Source organism: Cyprinodon tularosa, unplaced genomic scaffold (assembly GCF_016077235.1).
Source record: "Cyprinodon tularosa strain WSP-4 unplaced genomic scaffold, ASM1607723v1 ctg448, whole genome shotgun sequence".
In the NCBI taxonomy this organism is placed as follows: Eukaryota; Metazoa; Chordata; class Actinopteri; order Cyprinodontiformes; family Cyprinodontidae; genus Cyprinodon; species Cyprinodon tularosa.
In genome coordinates this window covers 367,903-387,707 of record NW_024039172.1, presented here as the reverse complement: position 1 = coordinate 387,707, position 19,805 = coordinate 367,903, and the positions used below count along the sequence as shown (strand labels likewise).

The 19,805-nt window shown below is 40.3% G+C and overlaps 1 protein-coding gene across 3 annotated transcripts in view; it reads left to right on the top strand.

The window, feature by feature from the left end:
* The window catches only part of bahcc1b (BAH domain and coiled-coil containing 1b), a 78,534-nt gene extending 59,088 nt beyond the window's left edge, over positions 1–19,446 (top strand). For 2 of the 3 annotated variants that reach the window (XM_038300351.1, XM_038300350.1), the window contains exons 15-28: positions 840–918; positions 1,045–1,219; positions 1,319–1,477; positions 4,539–4,706; positions 4,849–5,087; positions 8,924–9,092; positions 9,240–9,357; positions 9,732–9,807; positions 9,881–9,989; positions 10,074–10,190; positions 12,875–13,012; positions 13,561–14,981; positions 16,522–16,758; positions 17,055–19,446. In XM_038300351.1, coding sequence (XP_038156279.1) covers positions 840–918; positions 1,045–1,219; positions 1,319–1,477; positions 4,539–4,706; positions 4,849–5,087; positions 8,924–9,092; positions 9,240–9,357; positions 9,732–9,807; positions 9,881–9,989; positions 10,074–10,190; positions 12,875–13,012; positions 13,561–14,981; positions 16,522–16,758; positions 17,055–17,264 — 3,415 coding nt within the window. In that variant the 3' untranslated portion in view covers positions 17,265–19,446. The remainder of the gene's footprint in view (positions 1–839; positions 919–1,044; positions 1,220–1,318; positions 1,478–4,538; positions 4,707–4,848; positions 5,088–8,923; positions 9,093–9,239; positions 9,358–9,731; positions 9,808–9,880; positions 9,990–10,073; positions 10,191–12,874; positions 13,013–13,560; positions 14,982–16,521; positions 16,759–17,054) is intronic. The other variant, XR_005282078.1, reaches the window with a different exon arrangement.
* Positions 19,447–19,805: the final 359 nt, after the last annotated feature.

Below are 19,805 nucleotides of genomic sequence, written 5' to 3'. Positions count from 1 at the left end.
TCAAGCCATTATTTCACTAAAAATGTATATTTATGAGTCATTTATGATTTATGAATTTTAATTATAGCAGCATTGGTCCTCAATAGGAATATAGTCTGCATGAATGAGTTTAAAAAGTCAGCAAAAAACCCTAGGTGATAAAGTCTAGATAGCTAGCAGGAACCGAAGCTTTCTAATGCATCACACCCACTTTTCTGCTTTTTCTTCCCATTGTTGTGTGTCTCTGGGTAGATGATGCACACAAAGCCAGTCATCCCTGGATTTTACAAAAGAAAACATGATTAATTACTCCGAACATCAGTCTTTCATTGAACTGTTTTCTGGTTCTAATGGTCACTTTCCTTCTTGGTGCTTTTTTCATTCAATAGGCGCCAATTTTAGAATCCTGCTTTGTCTTCAGCAAAGCTTAAACACAACAAAATTAAATGCAGAGTGCTTTTTTAAGGAAGCCAGTGAAAACTTTTATTTATTTTCTGGAACAGAAAATATAATAATTTTACATCTTTAACAGTTTGAGAGTAGCTAGTGCTCCGCACATGGCAGTTCTTTTCAAGTTACAAAACCACTGGACCCCAGAAACGCATCATAAGAGCTGAAGGTTATACTCTGATCCAGTCTCACCATCCCTTCATTTGGTACCATCAGTCTCAAATCATCGCTGCTTCCAGGAAGTCCAGGAAAAAATGTTTTCTTGCTTCCTCAAATGGTCACCCAACAATCCCCCATGAGGAAAACATAATCAGTTTTATCAGCTTCAGTTGGGAATGGTTATGATATAATGCCTGTTTGGTATAATTTCTCATGTTATGACAATCTTTGCTGTGTTTCATTGTTTCCAGGACTGGGCCGAATATACTCGAACAAAGGAACAGGAATGCTTTGTCCAATCACAGCTTCAGCAGTCTAAGCGTCGCTCAGGTCAGTTGTCCTGCAGTTATTTACACGCAAATTAAGAACCATCTCCTTTTGCATTTTTCTTTCAAGAATGTTTCAGTAGCCACAGGGAGATAAGTTAAAGCCAGTTGTTTGGCCTCCTGTTCATAGATGAAAGCTCGTTGTAAGCACAGAGGTCGGCCCAGTTCTCTGAGCTCCAGGCTGGCAAGGCAGGCCACCCAGATGAAGCAGAAAACTGGCACCCAGCGTGATGCACCAGCAGTCAGTGGGCTGCACAGCAGTGAGGATGAACCTTCCAAGAATCTCTGCAGACAAGGCAGGAAAGGTAAGGGGGTTGGTGTGAGCATTCCTTTTTAAATTTATCACCTATCAAACATTTCTTTAGCATTCCCAAACTAAAATTTGGTTCCTGTTAACCCATCAGATCGAGAGGACAGGATGACAGGTGAGACTGTGATGAAGAAAAGAGGCAGAAAGCCCAAAGTGGTGATGGGTATCAAGCCTAACCAAGCTCATCACAGAGACAGACGGAGCACTCATGATGCAAGAGGAGATAAGAGCTGCAGCGAGAGCTCAGAGCATGGTGAGTTGTTACTTGGTTTGTGTGTCCAGGTGAGAATTATGCAACTATGGTTCAGATAAAGTTACAGATAAAACAGACAAATAGAAACCCTATTTACGGAGCTGTTATCCCATTGTAAGCCTACAGTGTTCACTGGTAATCATTTGAGTGCTAAACAGGCTTATTGGTTAATAAACATTGACCATTCAGTTGCTGTGCGACTCATTGGTGTTCTGTTGAGACATCTGAGAATGAGATGTCTGTCATCATCAGGGGGTTCCTCTTACGGCCCGCCTGTCTGTCACACTGTTAAAGCCGTTAACGACTTGCCAAAGGCATGCAGCACTGCAACCCCCAGGCCCTCATCCTCGCACAGTAACATGAGACCGTCCAGAATCTCACAGTCCCATCCTCCTCTGCCTTGGTCTTAACCCAAGCCTTATTAAAATGCATTTTCCGGAGGCTTTCAGTGGGCAAGATCAACTCCTTTACTTAGGTTGACCTTCTTCTGTAGAAAAGACTGATGAAAAGAAACAAAAAAATTGGTAAAACCTGAGAATTTGATCCACCTGTGGCTTTGGCAGCAGGGATGGGTGGGATATGTGTGAGTGTAGGGTAAGGTGATGACTAGAATGCCTTGTAAGTGACAAGTGTGTTTTAGAAGTGTTGACATTCGACACAACCCCCTCCCCCCCTCAGCCAGCAACACTCAGCCGGTAATAACAATCTGTTTGTGTGTGCACACCAGAAGCTGTGACTCTAGTCTTATACTTGTACTATAGTCACTCTGAGGTGCAAGAATAAAGACTATAAGGCAACAAATCTCAAGAACAGTCGTTATATCATGTAATTTGTAGTAAACTTTAAGTCAATCTGTTCATGTTCCCTGCAGTTAATGTTTTCTTTTGTTCAAGTATACCTTGTATCAACAGCTCTCAGATAATTTCAGAACACAATAATTTAAAGGATTCAAGTTATCATGCAGCATCCAGTTATTTTACTGGTGAAATAGCATCATTAAAAGCAAAGACTATTTTTCTTTTCTTTTTTTAACCAAATGGACTCTGAAGGTTCCCAGCCCTGTTCTTCAGGTACCCCTGTCCTGCATGCTTTAGGTGTTTCTTTGTTACCAGAAAACAATGGATGACTGACAGGATTCTGCAGCACTTTAGAGCCCTCATTTAAATGAGGTCTTATGGAATCGAGACATAAGCCCCATCTACACCACCCTTTTGAAATCGTGCCGAGATCGGTCCAAGCACCGTAACCTAGATGACTGTTGAGTGCGAATGGCAGGTACAGCTGAAACGGACCATGCCAGACAGTTCATGCATTGTTCTTAGATAACAAAGAGCGCATGAGCAGACTGCGTCATCTCCTTACAGTCAGCCTCCGTAATCATAACATTTCAGACATTTATAAACATATGATTTCCAGTGATTACTCTTCTTAGCAGTGTGATGAACCTCAACTCCTGTTATTGTTTCCTGCTTCTATAAGCCCTGATTAGACTATCATTTGTCATATCCTCTTCCCAAAAGCCGACTCGGTCAAGTAAATTCAACCAAGGCTGCCTTCTTCGCCTGACTATCTGCAAACTTCCGGAATATTATGGGCTCCGCCATGTTGGTTTGCTTGTTTACTTCCAAAGAGCAGTAGGACCGTAGATCGTCACTAGAAGGCGATGCTAGCATGGTGCGAAATGGTCGTAAGGAACCAAGCTCGGCACGGTTAACTGATACAAGCTCGGCACAGATCAGTTTTCGGAGGGTAGTGTAAATGGGGCTATGCTGTATCTAGGACCAGGATTGGGAACCACTGATCAAGAATTTCCATCTTGTAAACTCTTTGTTAGCCTCTAAACCAAGTCTTTTCAGTTTATATGATACAGTAGAGTTTTATTTATCCTTTGGCTTATGGTGCAGGTCTCCACGGATGACGCTTGAGCCTGACTGAGCTGTAGGCCTTTATGCTTGATGACGTTGGTCCAATTTTCTTCGAAAACACAGTACAATACATAACCAATGCAAATGTATTACAGAGAGAAGACACGCTTCACACCAAAAAATGGCTGTGTCCCCTATTTAAAACATTAATATCCACTTTGTTTTTGTTTCTTACAATTTTAAGACCCACAAGTCTAAAACAGTTAAAAGGAAGACGCATTTTAAATTCATTGTAAAGGATGTAATGCTTTACCTAGAAAAAAAACACTCTTTCTTTATCTTCTTTTCTTGTTACTATCTTTTACAAATGTATTAGTGTGTAAAAAATCTGAAATTGATTTGGAAAGCACTTCCTGTTTAATTTGATTAGAAATCTGACATTGCAGATAATTCCCTTATCTGCATATATACATTTTTAATAAAATACATTTTTTTTTAAGAATATCTAAGATTATTGCCATTTATAACCGCTTTTTTTGGATGTTTAGAAAAAAATTATGATTCTCAAACTTTTATGTGTTGAATTTATTTAAGGGTTAAGTGCTGGTGAAGATTATCAGTCATCGAGGTCATGGTCATTCCAAAAACGTAAAAAAAAAACACTGGACTTTGTTTTAAAGTTTGAAGACGTTTCACTTCCCATCCAGGAGGCTTTTAATTCCTGACATTTGAATTGAAAAAGCTGGATTGGAAGCGAAATGTCTTTAAACTTGGAAAATAAAGTCGAATGGTTTGTTTTTTAAATTTTTGGGAAGATTTAAGTGTGAAGCAGGATTGGTTTGGACCTATAACTTAAGACAATGCTGAGTTAGATCTAGACGGGATGGCATCCACATAAACAATTGAGGCTCAATATGGATGACCTGTGAACATCTTTAAGTTTCAAAGTTTAATCCAGCAGTTAGGCAATGAGATGATCTACCTCAGATTTAGGCTGCATAACGGTGCAACAGGTCCAGGACTCAAATCTCCCTAGACAGCCATGTTAAACACTCTAAATTGTTTGTGTGTGTGACTGTTTATTGTGTGTGGATACCAGTCATGGATTTACCCATACAATGCTGGCTGTAACCAATCTTTATATGAAAGTCACTAGAACTTCACTGACTGATCATTGATATGCTGAAATTTCACAGACGAGGAAGCTGACAGTGACAACAGCGAAGGCGAAACCGGTGACATCAAGATTAGCTCATCCTCTAAAGGAGCTTCTGCAAACTCTGCTGGGACTTTTCCCTTTTCAGCCATTTCTCCTAAACTCCAAGCAAATATGAAAGACAGGAATAAAAGACCTGGAACTCCCGGTGAGAAATAACATGCTGCAATGTAACCTCTCTAATCTTTTGGTTCTTGGTTCTTGTCTAAAAATTTCCACTCAAATATATTCCAACTTGAAAGAAGTTGGATTTAATCCTTAGCTTTTATCATGTCACTACTCATCCTCAGGCATGGGAAGTTTTTACTGTCCTGTTCAGAAGAGCGCACCCAGACGGCCCAATTTCAGCAACCTGGACAGGGGACATCCAGATCACACTAATAAAGCCTCCCCCCCAAGCTGGGATGTGCAGTCACAGGGCGGCAACTTTGGGGACAGCCACATCAACCACATGGCTCTGAAGGAGGCAAAGAGACACAGGAAAGACAATGAGAGGAAGACTTCTGCAGGACAGGGCTTAAGGGGAAAGGTGAGACTGTGAAATTAATGATTACAGAGCAACTGGAAGTTCAGTCAATGACTGAAATCTGTTATACTTTTCCCCACCCAAGCTAATGTTCTCTGTAGCTCCTCCAGAATCTCTCTTATATTAAAGCTCTCATGCTTAAGGGTAGGGTTGGAAATTGATAAGATTTTCACAATTCCGATTCCCTTATCGGTTCTGTGAACGCATCGATTCCTTATTGGTTCTCTTATTGATTCTGTGAAACGATGAACTCTTTAGTGCACGGTGACATCCGTCTACCTTCTCCTGGGACATTCTATTTCTGCCTGCCTCGGTGAAAACAGAAGGCAGTGAACGGGAGCATCGAGCCTCTGATCCAGCCAGGCTACCCGTCTCGTTCACAGTCATCTATATATAATGGAGAAGGCATCAGTTTAATGAAAAAGCATTACTGTAGAATTTTGGGAAATAAACTCATATCCACCTGATTTAAATAAACAAGCATCAACTTTCTCTCGCTCCCTAAACTGTGGAGAAACTTCATAGCATGTTTAATAACTCCAAAGAGAGGTAGGAAACTGGTTTATTTCCAGTATTGGCATATGATTTACTAGGAACCATATTAAGCACAGCCAGTGATATAAAACTAGCTACTTACCGCCAGAGTTTCCTTCCATGCTGGTCGTAACTTTAGCTTCTTTCTGGAAGCATCAAAAACACGGCATTCGTTAAAATGTATATGTTGTGTGTGCAGGTGTTTCTGCATGTTGGATGTATTTCCTCCCGCGGAAGTAATTGCATCATTGCAATGATTGCAAAGCACCTTGTTGCCATCTTTCTCTTCCTTAAAATTGCTTACTGAATGCCGTGTGCGTAACTTGCCTAAAAAACGTGACGGAAGCAGTGCTGCCCAGCGCTAGGCTCTGGTGCTGCCTGGAATTGCTAAGAGTATCGCTAAGCGAGCTGCCAAACGGTGTCATGGAATTGGAACACATTGAACTGGTTCTAAACAGGAACCGGTTTTCGATTCCCATCCCTACTTAAGTGTCTACGAGTGGTTGGTTTGCAGTTTCGCCATGCCCTAAACCCAAACAGGGCTTTGTCGGGCATTGAATGGATAGGGTAATGTTTTATCTCATATCCTATCTCCTGTTTTAAGCAACTACTTAAAGCAGTTGTTTCTGCTGGATTTTATTTTGCTGAGTTAAGGTAAAGGGGGTTACATATATATTTTTCTTCGTCTGTGTTTAATTTATTAAGAAAACAGTTTTCTTGCACAACATTTTACAGTTATTAATGACTCAGTTAAAAATCAGTGTACCTCTAGAGTGAAAAATGGTGAAAAAGTTCAAAGGTGTAATAACGTGCTGTTTCACTTATACATTTGCCGTCTCTCAATACATGTTAAATCAGTTTCAGGAATTAAAGACATTTAAATGAACCATACTTTCTTCTTGCGAGGTTACACACAAGAATTTGACTTTTGTGTCAAAATGTACATGTGAATATAGCATTATCAATGCTGGCGGTTCACCATGGTTTGTTTACAACAGTTTCTTGATCTCTTACACAAAGCATGGAAAGTTACGCAAGCAGCAGCAGTGACCAACTGCCTGCAGCTGAGTCCCTGATTGTTGGAATGGCCCCTTTTTGGTGGCTTAGAGATTTTCTAATGTTAGCACCCGTCAGTGAGTGATGAAAATTAAGGAGCACTAAAACTGTGCTCTGTGGAGAGCATGCTCTTATGAGCTTTTCTTGTTTAAACAAATAGCCCAGAAAAAGAAAATAAAAAGACCAATTTCACCCTACAGATTTTCCTATTGGTTTTTAATTGAAGCCAAACACACACACGCATATATATATATATATATAAATATATATATATATATGAGGGAGGTGAAGAGACATGCAGGAAAGGACAACAGGCCGGATTCTAACTCAGGTCGCCAGACCTAAGGCCTCGATACATGGGTTGTGTGTGCTAACCAGTGCGCCACTAAAACACGTCCAAAAAAACACATATTTTTACATAAAAAAGTCTGATTTACAATTAGTACTCTTTTAATACTTTAAGCATGCAATTTACATTAGTAGACCTCTAATATAAGCCCATTAGTTTGTTCCCATTACTATTATTATTCACTTTCAATTGAAAAAAAAGTAATAAAAGATTTTAAAAAATAAGTGCTTGGTTATGCAGGAGCAATACAGACAACTCAGAAAGTATCTGAGATTTTATCTTATTTCAAAAGAGACACACTATTTTCAATGTGGTGAAGTCAGCAGTGTCAGGGCCACCCTGCTCAGACACTGAGTGGCCAGCTCGGGGAAACAGAAGGAAAGTGATACATAAAACATTTCTCCCTATGGCCCTCTGTTCATCTAAATCGATGTTCGGAGGTAGAAAAGCATGGATTTCTCTCACCTATAGCTTCTGAGATGAACCACACCTGGATAGATGTTGACAAGCATTTGGATAAACAAAGACAACTTCCTCTGATATCTTGTTAAAATAATCTAGGCATCTAATTGGTAAATCGTTATTATTACCATTTCTTATTTCTCTTCTCTATACAAGACTTTTAGGACAGCAGCATAATATATACACAGCACTGATATCCTTGTTCCTAGTCTTCCTGACTGTAGCACTCATTAATTATTTACATTAAAAATGGAGATGTCATGCTGTCTCAGTTAAAGAGTAGTCTCTATAAACAGGGTTTTAATATTTCAAAACCAAGACAAGGTGATAACACCGTAAACATTTATACTCCAGTTCCCATTGTCCTGTTAAACTCTTGTTCTTTCACGCCCTATAGAGGCATAAATCAGGTCTTTTGGAGATCATAAGGCACTTTTTTTCTTTACATCTCTTTGTTCTTATAGGTTTAATCTGTTGCTGAGTGTTTTAAATACCAATACATGGTGGTAAAGATCAGGGCTGCTCAGTCATTTGGTCACTATGTTCTGGTGGGTTTCCATTCATTCTAGCACATTTATATGTAAAAAATAAATACAAATAAAATCAGTCAGGGGCGAAGTGCCAACATTCCTCTTAACCTTATCTGGTCTGGAGGTTTTCATTCTTTTAAGTCATCAGCTGGAATTGTCAGAAAACACAAAACTCAAAACCAAACGGAGGAATATGAAAATATAATCATGGGCTCCAAACAGGTACACATCCATGTATGTGTGGAAACACACGCTCAGTGGTAACGGTAAATAATCCTGCATGCCCTCTGGTGATGAAACTTCTGTGACTAAAATATACAATCTCATGGTGTGGAAAACTCCAAGAAAAACACATCCACTCACACTCACACCCACACCCACTCTCACACCCACTCTCACACACACACACACACACCCACACACACACACACACACACACACACACACACACACACACACACACACACACACACACACACACACACACACACACTCACACACACACACATAGATGCACAGATTATTATGGTCTTCGGATTGTCTAAATACAAGCAGAAACCTGTTTGATGAGTTGGCTTTTCATCATATTTCATTTGTCAGCCTTAGATAGACCAGTTAAAACCAGAGTGGAGATTGGTAGGATCTGCTGTTCATTGTGTGTGTGGGTGTCCACCTGAAGTGAAGCGTCATGTAGCAATAAGCTGAAACCCTGTCTGTTCAGGGGGAGCGCTTATTACTGGCTCTGACCTCAAACCTTCATTTGGCTGCGCAGAATGGTGGAAAAAAAGCTCTGGGCTTAAGCATCATATGACTGCTTGTAGTAGTTCAACTCACTAATTGTTAGTTTGCTGCATTAGTGAAATCTAACTGAAACACGCAGTTGATTAACATCCTTTTTTTGGGCTCAGGGAAAGGGTCATGGTGTCAGCAGGCTCCTGCAGAGCTTCACGGCGGATGAAGGTTTCCGTTTGGATGAGGAGAGCAGCTTCTCTGAGGAAGAAGAGGAGGACGAGGAGGAGAGGATGGAGGAGCAGCCATTGTCCCACCTCCCCCCCAACATGCCCTCCAGAATACCAAGTGAGCATAAACACCCAGCCCCGTATCTGCCACGCTTGTCCCTGCCCCTGATGTCATGTTCAATTAATCAGCACGGTCAGAAATGATGTCTTTGTTTCCTTTTATCTTCACCATCAATCTTTCTACTTTCACATCTCCTGTGTGCAGCTCTGCCAAACTGCGTGCTGAGTAAAGAGATGCTGGTAGATGGCCTGAAGATCCTAATCTCTAAGGAGGATGAGCTTCTATATGCCGCCTCTGTTCAAACCCTGGACCTGCCTGACATGTAGGAGCCTATTCTGCTCTCTTTGGCCATAGAAACACCTGAAATACTTCTCGGATTTTCATTGATTTCTTCTTTGAAACATTGATGTTTGGAAAAATAATGAATTGAGCTCATTTGGGTGGCTTAGTCTAAAACGTAGTCATCTGGCTGCATAAAGGGCGATCAGAACAGGATGAACAGGATGGTTTAAAAGACTTCAAAGCCAAGAATCAGAGCAACATCTGCTGACACATCTGTTTACAAAAAAAAAAAGTACCTGCCTGCAAATCATGAAACTCACAAGCCACCCCACAGATTCACCTTTTAAAGATAAATACAGATTCAGTTGACAGTTTGTTATATAATTCTGCATAATTTCCCTTTAATTTTCTCAGATTCAGTGTTGTCATTGAAGGGGAACGAGGAAATCGCCCAAGAATCTACTCACTGGAGCAGCTACTCCAGGAAGCTGTAAGTTAAGCCACATCTGATTTTCTAGAAGATGGATTTTTTTTGTGAAAGTTTTGTGACTATTTGCTTCCAGGTGTTAGATGTGCGACCCCAGACTGAGGTTATCCTAACCGAGGGAACGCGGGTTTGTGCTTACTGGAGCGAGCGCTCTCGCTGCCTTTACCCTGGTTATGTCCACCGTGGTGAGTTGCATCTGCAAACAACCACACTCTCCTTCCACACGCTCAATCTGTCCTGAAAACTCATTCCTCTGTGTCACATTTCAGGAGGACCGGGTGAGGAGGAGAAGGAGGGGAGTGTGATGGTGGAGTTTGACGATGGAGACAGAGGAAGGATCTCCCTTGCAAACATCAGACTTCTTCCCCCCGGATATCAAATCCGCTGTAAGTATGGCTGGACCATCAATATACAGGTGCTGGTCATAAAATTAGAATATCATGAAAAAGTAGTTTGATTTCAGTAATTCCATTTAAAAAGTGAAACTTGTATATTATATTCATACATTACATACAAACTCATATATTTCAGATGTTTATTTTGTTTAATTTTGATGATTACAAATGACAACAAATGAAAATCTCAAATTCATCATATCAGAAAATTAGAATATTACTGAAGACCAATAAAAACAAAGGATTTATAGAAATGTTGGCCAACTGAAAAGTATGAACATGAAAAGTATGAGCATGTACAGCACTCAGTATTTAGTTGGGCCTCCTTTGGCCTGTATTACTGCAGCAATGCGGTGTGGCATGGAGTCGATCAGTCTGTGGCACTGCTCAGGTGTTATGATAGCCCAGGTTGCTCTAATAGTGGCTTTTAGCTCTTCTGAATTGTTGGGTCTGGTGTATTGCATCTTCTTCTTCACAATACCCCATAGATTTTCTATGGGGTTAAGGTCAGGAGAGTTTGCTGGCCAATTAAGAACAGGGATACCATGGTCCTTCAACCAGGTACTGGTAGCTTTGGCACTGTGTGCAGGTGCCAAGTCCTGTTGGAAAATGAAATCTGCATCTCCAAAAAGTTGGTCAGCTGCAGGAAGCATGAAGTGCTCTAAAACTTCCTGGTATGTGGCTGCGTTGACCCTGGACCTCAGAAAACACAATGGACCAACACCAGCAGATGACATGGCACCCCAAACCATCACTGACTGTGGAAACTTTACACTGGACTTCAAGCAACGTGGATGAAGTGCCTCTCTTCTTTTCCTCCAGACTCTGGGACTTTGATTTCCAAAGGAAATGCAAAATTTACTTTCATCAGAGAACATGACTTTGGACCACTCACCAGCAGTCCAGTCCTGTTTCTCTTTAGCCCAGGCAAGACGCTTCTGACGCTGTCTGTGGTTCAAGAGTGGCTTGACACAAGGAATGCGACAGCAGAAACCCATGTCTTTCATACGTCTGTGTGTGGTGGTTCTTGAAGCACTCACTCCAGCTGCAGTCCACTCTTTGTGAATCTCCCCCACATTTTTGAATGGGTTTTGTTTCACAATCCTCTCCAGGGTGCGGTTATCTCTCTTGCTTGTACACTTTTTTCGACCACATCTTTTCCTTCCCTTCGCCTCTCTATTAATGTGCTTGGACACTGAGCTCTGTGAACAGCCAGCCTCTTTAGCGATGACCTTTTGTGTCTTGCCCTCCTTGTGCAAGGTGTCGATGGTCGTCTTTTGGACAACTGTCAAGTCAGCAGTCTTCCCCATGATTGTGTAGCCTATAGAACTAGACTGAAAGACAATTTAAAGGCTTTTGCAGGTGGTTTGAGTTAATTAGCTGATTAGAGTGTGGCACCAGGGGCCATCAATTTTGAACCTTTTCACAATATTCTAATTTTCTGATATGATGAATTTGAGATTTTCATTTGTTGTCATTTGTAATCATCAAAATTAAACAAAATAAACATCTGAAATATATGAGTTTGTATGTAATGTATGAATATAATATACAAGTTTCACTTTTTAAATGGAATTACTGAAATCAATCTACTTTTTCATGATATTCTAATTTTATGACCAGCACCTGTAGAATCTTCTATATTTATTGGCACCAAGTTTTCAAGTAATCAGCAGCATGCTTAAATGCTTCTTATTTTCTAAAAATGTACCTTTATTTGAGTGCATTTTTCAACCAGGCATAAAATCCCACTTAAACAATACTTTTACATGAAATCTTGTGCACCACTGATTACTCAGTGTCCCTGTTTATTCATTTTTTCTTTTCAGAGAGCACCTAGTTTAATTTAAATTTATTTCTTTTTTTGACATGGACAGTGTACATGCTATTTTTCATCTGTTGTCCCCGGACAGAGCTTTTTTCTACCTAAAAAAACCCCACAGCAGTAAGCATACTAGTGATTCTCTTTAATAAGGGGTGAGCATAGAGGGAGACATATTTGACCATTCCTCTTTCTCTCATAAGACGTATCCTCCACTTTGGAATTTGGGATTGTTGAAACAGGGTATTATGCCGAAAACAGGTGGCTCTGGAGTGCTGGACTTGGTTGAAAACTTTGATAGAAAGTTTCTAAAGCTCTCTTCTCTTTTATCTCAAACCTTTCTTCAGAATTTAGTGAAGGTTTTCAATCTGGTGATCATTACTTAGTTAATTTGGCCATGATATTGTCAAAACTCCCAATGATTTCAATTTGTTTATGTTTTCTGGAGGAGGTCACCAGATCTCCATTTAAAATATGCTGTTTCATCATGTGACCCTCAGGTAAGGCAGGAGGGCCTGGAAGTCTCTAATTAACCACTCATGCATTTGGAGTTTGTCTTCCTGAAAGTTTTAGTTTTCATCTGATGAAAGGACACATTTCTAGTTAAAGTTCTGGTCGAGTTTAGCAATCACCTCAGGTCGCTGTTTGAGTTAATAGGACAAAAAAAAAAACTTTTCATGATTTAATGTTAGAACAATATATATATATAAAAACCAACCAGTTATAACAGAATCAAGTAGGTTCCCCCCCCCCCCCATACCAAATAATAATTCTCTACTAACCCTAACCCTTTTTATTATGATCACAATTGAGAATGTTGGCCTTAAAACTAAAAATGTTTTTTTCATCCAAGGTGCGGAACCTCCTCCTGCTCTCCTGATCTCTCCAGGCCATCGGGGGCGACGAAGCTCTACAGTGGAGAAAAAAGATGCCCTTGCAGAGAAACTAGGAAATGAGGAGGCAGGAGTGAAGCCTCAGGAAAAAAGACCAGGTAGATTGATAGGTTTATATTGGGTGCTTTGATCACTGCTTCGTCAACAACCGGTTATTTATGGCAAAAACAAAACATTGGTGTTCCATCTCTTCCACATAGTTTAAAGGTATTTTAGGTGCAATCCCTGAAAGAAAATTACATTTACCATTTGTTAACTATCACACGTCTTCAGGTCAAAGGTGAGCATGCAGTAGGTATATTAACTGCAGATCTTCTAAATTGAAATGACTCTTTTGCGGTCTGTAGTTTACCCCCATAAAAACACACATCATGGTTTTATGGAATCTCATAAGAGTGCTTTGTAAAGTTAGGCAACATGGATGTAAGTCATCTCAAACTCAAAGTGACAATAAACCCGAGGGAGGAGGGCAGGTTTACCAGGTTTCTTGCTGTTTGAGTAATGGATCTGTCGAAACTAGGTGAAGATCAAGGAGATAGAGATTTAGTTTCACAAAAGCTTTTAGTTTCATAATTAATCAACGTTTGCCCTCAGGAGCCGTCATTCCTTATCGATTTCAACCCCCATCTCTGTTGTTTACTTTTAGTTGGCAGGCCGAAGAAAACCTACACAGTGCCAAAGAGAGCCAACACGTCAACTTCAGCAACAGACTCTGCAATAAAGGGAAATGCCTCACTGTTGAACTGGTCTATTTCCAGAAAGAGACCGCCAGTCGACTTCTTCCTCTTCAATGGGACGTCCCGTAAGACCCAGAAGAAGATTAGAGAGCGGGAGTTGGGCTTGTTTCACAGGCCAGCCCTGCATTCTCTAGCACCAACAACCCCAGTTAAAAGCATTTTTGGTACTGCGTTTGAGGTTGACTCATTCAGCAGCATTGCTAATGGCTACTCAACCTTTGGAAATGGTGGAGGCTCTGGAGCTGGGAGACCAGTTACCGCCATGGGTTCCATGGGCCTTCGAGACTCGCCTTGTTCTTCATCTGTTACCATGTCGACAGCAGCTGGGAGCCACAAGCCTCTGAGTGAGCGTGACAGAAAACACTTCTTAGTGAAGCTTGACCATGAAGGAGTGACATCCCCAAAAACAAAAAACGGTAAAGCTTTGCTTCGACTCGGAGGGGTTGGAGGGAGAGGTGTAAAAAGCCAGGCTTTTGCAGGGGCGCCACTTCGATACATCCAACCTTCTCTTCTTGCCAAACATCAAAAGAAGGTGGGAGAGGATCGAGAAAGTCCCAGACCTCGATCAGAGACTCTTTCAAACAGTGTTCCACCACAGAGAAAAGACATTCTCTCTGCTGGTCTTGGAACGAAAGGTGTGGACTACAGCTTGGAATACCCTAGTGACTGCCCAAGCTCCTATTCTGAGCTGGATGAGGACGATGAGGATGATAGTCAAGTAGCTCAAAGAAGAAGAGCCGCCATCTCCTCCCACCGTGGTGGCCGTTTTCTATCCCGTCCATCCATCTGCTTCTCCTCGTCTTCCTCCTCCTCTTCTTCTTCAGGTTCCATTTCCTCCTCCTCCTCTCTTTGTTCCTCTGACAATGACTCCTCTTACTCATCTGATGAAGAGTCCTCCTCTGTGCTGCTGCGACGGGCTCTTCTGCAGCAGGACAAACAGAAAAACAGGCAGAACACGAATCTCCAGAGCCCGGATCCCACAACATCCACCCCATCATCAGCACCAGCTAATGGCTATATCACCAAGGCCAGTGTAACTGTTAGAGGGTCAAAAGTGAGAGCTGACAGATTGGAGGACAGGAAGGAGTACATCTCCAAAGGAATCATGATGGTCGACAACAGAATGAATAAAATGCAGCTGAAGAGGAAAGAAAGTGTTTCTAATGACCATCAAACCCAAGGCAGCGCTGTTAGCCAGCAGCTGAAACCTGCATCAAAGGATTTAGGAGTAACCAAGAAGCAGAGGATGTCTTCACCTGAACCTCTTCCTAAAATGGCCTCCCTGTTACCTGGACGCCAGCTCTGGAAATGGTCTGGCAATCCCACACAGGTATGACATTTTGTGTTTTTTTTTCTTTTTTTTCTTTGTTTTTTTCAGATCCAAGAATTGTTTTAAAGATAATGTACATTAACCCTTTTCATCTCCTGGACATTTCCTGGACTTCTTAATAAATTATTTTCTTAGTTATGTAATTTAAGATGTATTATGTTGAGTTTCAGGAACCCCAGCACTAAGCTCACTGAAATGAAATGAATTTTATAGAGACTTTTGCAGTGTGCATTTAAACTGTTGCTGTATGAAATAAATTCAGTGAAATAAAGATTGAAATAAATACTGATATAGCTAAAATTTTAACAACTAAATCTTTTATATTTTTCTCCCATTCTGTCAAGGTATTCTAACCTTAAACACTTTTTAAGTAAGGTTCTGTAAAATTATAAGTTCAGAAAATCTGTTCTACAGTAGCTAACACGCTTTACATATTTATTTAGTAGAAAGTCCAAGAAAAGGCAGAGACTTAAGGTATAAGAAGAAATGCATTTTTATACTTGATGGTTAAAATAAGACTAAAGATCTTTATGGCCAGAATATTTATTCTTCCGGAGAACTTTTACAATTCCTGGAAGTTTTTACCTTATGAAGCATCTGTCACCATAATCACCATTGCCAGTTCACATTTCCACCAATCACACAATAGCTATTAGGGAACCAAAAGGGTTCTTCCTAGAATACTGATCTAAAACAAGCTGCAAGAGAAAACAAACCCAGTTCTATAAGAACATAATGTTTTTTCTTCTTCCAGTTCAGAAATAGGGAATTCATTTCCTGCTCCCCTGAAATTTTTTTTTGCCTTAGAACAAGTCTAATCTATAAAATGTCACTGCAGTTTATGGGAACAGTAATTCATGAGTCTTAAAACAATGCTCAAGTAATTTTTGGTATGACTTAGTTATGGAGGTTTTGTACCTCGAATGATATTTAATTATGATGCTAATGCTTAGGAAAGGCCATGTAAAGCAATTCTGGTCCGATAAATAGAAATTGACAGGATAAATACTTGTTTACACCAATTTTTGCAGCATGTTCTCTGTTTGTGTTACATATGAAGGATCGTCTTTCCTCCATTTTAAAGTAAATGGTCATATTTATCTAAAGCAAATCTGACAATCAAGAGGTTCTGAAAACAGTATTAGCATAGACCTAAACATATAAGGTCTACAGAATGTCGTAGCTTTGTAGATACGACATTCTGTAGACCTAACTTGCATGGTAGAAGTCCACTTTGATCCCGGCTCCTCTGGAACTGGCCACTAACTTTAGCCAGACAGATAATGTAAAAACTGGACTACTGGCTACTGGACTAGACCTAGATAGGTTCTTATGTACTAGATATCCCCCCAATAAAGAATTCTGGCGTTTAACTGCTGAAAATTTATGTTTTATGTTGTAAATGCAGTATATGTTATTACAGAAAGATGTTTCTGCAATAATGAATCTTGTCTTTAACAAAGAAATTCTAAATTGAGTTGTTTTAAAAAGAAAAAGAAAACCTACTATACACCATTGCTATTTTCTCTTTGTCTAACAGAGAAGAGGTCTTAAGGGTAAAGCTCGTAAGCTTTTCTACAAGGCCATCATGCGGGGCAAGGAGATGGTGCATGTCGGTGACTGCGCTGTGTTCCTGTCACCCGGTCGACCCCAGTTGCCCTATGTGGGTAGAGTGGAGAGCCTCTGGGAGTCCTGGAGCTCCAGCATGGTGGTCAGGGTCAAGTGGTTTTACCACCCAGAGGAAACTCGCCTGGGAAAGCGACACAGTGATGGCAAGGTAAGGCCAGGAAGTACCAGGATCCTTTGAAAGGAGTAACAGTAAATATCATATATAAGCTCTTTAGTGTAGCACCACATTGCTGGTTTCATGAAAACCTTCTGGTAAATAAAACATTAACATTTTGTGTTACAGTCTCGGTTTTAGGGCTTAGACACAAAAGGCCCCACTGCTTGCACCCATGCTAAAAGAAATTTTCTTTTTAAGGCAGATTAAATTGTAAAATTGTTATAACCTTAATCTTAAGCTGCAATGTCCTCTTTAACGTTTTTATTCGTCTCTCGTTGTTCCACCAGAACGCTTTGTACCAGTCGAGCCATGAGGATGAGAACGACGTGCAGACCATCTCTCATCGCTGCCAGGTGGTCAGCAAGGCAGAGTACGACCAATTGACGCGCAAAGGCAAGCCGGAAAGCCCGTCCAATGACCTGTTCTACCTGGCAGGAACCTATGAGCCCACTACAGGCCAGCTGGTCAGCGCAGACGGCATGGTCATCCTGTCCTAGCACCGCCAACAGTAACAGGAACTTCAACTGAACCTTCGCTGGAGTTAATCCTGACAGAGGCAAACCCACGTTGGTTTTATGGTGTGAACTGCTTTTCTTGGCAGAAGAATGAACCAACGTAACGGCGATAAAGAACAGTTAGTTGTTTAGAAGAAAGAGCTGGTTCATCAGTGATTTAATGATCCAGATTTTTAACTCTTCTCTTTGGCTGTTTCATTTGACATGAAATGATTGCAGCAACCAAAGCAGAGAACCTAAGGATATGAGCACTTTGGAGTATTACAAAGGGAAAGCATCTGAAACAGAGACAGAAAACAGGAAAGACAATGACAGGAGATATGCTGTAAACCACACTAGTTTAGATGGTAATGGTCTTTGGACAATGTAGGACAATGCTATATAAAAGAAACCCTGATAGGACCAATAAACACTTTAGTTTGGACTTAAAGTGTTTGCTGAGTGACCGTTATGGCGTTAACATCTCAGTGCTTCAACACATGTTTGTACAGTATTTCGGACATTATGCATGTCAAACACGATGTCACGATCCAAAGTGGGTATGTCTCTGATACTCTAATAATCAAATCAGTGCTTAACTTTATTTTTATTTTAGTCATTGTGACTGAACAAGTTTTACTCCTTTTAAGCCATACACATCAATACCTCTCTATCTCCGTCTCTGTTGTATCAGCCTAAATGGCGCAAAGACTCATGTGCAGGCAGTAGATTGTTTTTTGAGCTGCGCGTGTGCCTGGGTGAATGTGTGTGTGCTTTGTACAGCCTTCCATGTAGAATAAAACACTGTATATAGTATATAAATATATATAAATATATATATATATATAAATATATAAATCTATGTTCATGCGGTTCCTTTGCAGCGATTATTTTGTTTTTTAGTTTTTTTAGGGATGGTGGGGTTTTTGTTTGGGGGGTGGGGATTTGCTGCAGAGATAAAGGGTGGGATCGTGTTTCCTTCTGTATAAATGCACTGAAAATGACTAGATGTTTGAGTTTGGGGTGAAACTGCAACCACAACAATGCTTATAAGGCTGTAAACCCTTGCTCTTGGCAGAAAGGTAAATATGTAGAAAAGGAATTTGGAATAAGTTTGTATACATGTTTACTTATTATTGTATTCCTTATGTTTGTTTTAATTATGTTGGAGTTAGATTTTTCATTTCCTTTCATTTCTGTTCAGAAAATACTGGAAAAGAAACCTGCATTTCTGCCAGGGTCCTTCAAAAAAAAAAAAAAATCTAGTTCTTTTCCGTTTTAGGATTTGTTCCTATGGAAAACGAAGAGGTTTATCTGGCAGCAAAAAAGAAACATACCAAAGGACTTGTGACTTTACACTACACCAGATTAGACTAACGACACTTTAAAAGTCGTTCAATCAGTTCTGATACTGAAACTCCTGTAATCTCAGAGGGATTCTTCTCGTCCTGTTTGGATTCATCCAATGTTTGCAGAGACAGCGTTTGTGCACCGCCCAGTTGATGCACTTGAAGTTTCTATGGCAACCAGTATGGCATCACATGACTGTGAAGGACAATCAAAGCCAATCAATGGGACAATGTTAGAGACAAAAATACAAGATAAAGGATCAAATCACAAATTTAAGCTTCTTGTCACTTTTATTCATGCTTTGCCAAAAATGTCTGAACATTTTGTGTTTTTGATGCTTTTGATTTATTTTTCCAATCATTTTCTTGTATATGCAAGCCTGGATGACTGTTTGTTGTATAGGATGTACAGGAGGACGAACATGAATGCCTTTTTCTCTTTTTAGGACTGACTGACTGACTCTTAACAGCACTTTTGCTGTTACACTGCAAGCAAAAGCTTTAAAGGAACCTAATGTGAAACTCAGCTTTGAAATGTTGCTTTTATGGGTCTTAAATTTTTTTTTAAAGCTGTATTTTTCTTTAAAAACACTGGATTAAACTCTGATCACAATTATTTGGACAGGGCAACATCAAGGTTTTTTTAAGACCCACTGGAACCTGTAATGTATGGTTAAAATAGCCTATCAAAATATATTATGTAATTTCAGTCATTCTTTGGAAATTTGACTTAAATATTTCATTGTGTAAAAAAGAAAAAAATATTTATCTTAATTTTATTGCCTTTTGTGTTTCATTAAAAAGAGGATTCCTAAGAAATAAAGTATCTAAATTTCCTTTTTTTACCTCTCTTGTAGAGTGTGCTCTCTGAATGCCACCTTGTGTGCATCAATGCCAAGTACTGGTCAGATGTGAGAATATGCAGCAGAGGATGTAACAGGAATGGAGAGGTGGAAGCCAAGGGGGAAGGGCTGCTCAAGAGAAGGGAAGCAATTTGAAACTGTAGCACCGTCTGATAGGAAGGGAAGAATCGGGAGAGAATGGGAAATTGTATCTTGCGTTTTTTTCCAGAGAGAATGGGGCAGGATGTAGAGTCTCCTTTGGCTCCTCAGGTGGGTCAGGTATTCAGAGCAACACAAAAACGGAACAGAACCATTAATAGAACAAAGCCGGGGGTATTCGCTTTCAGTCTGCA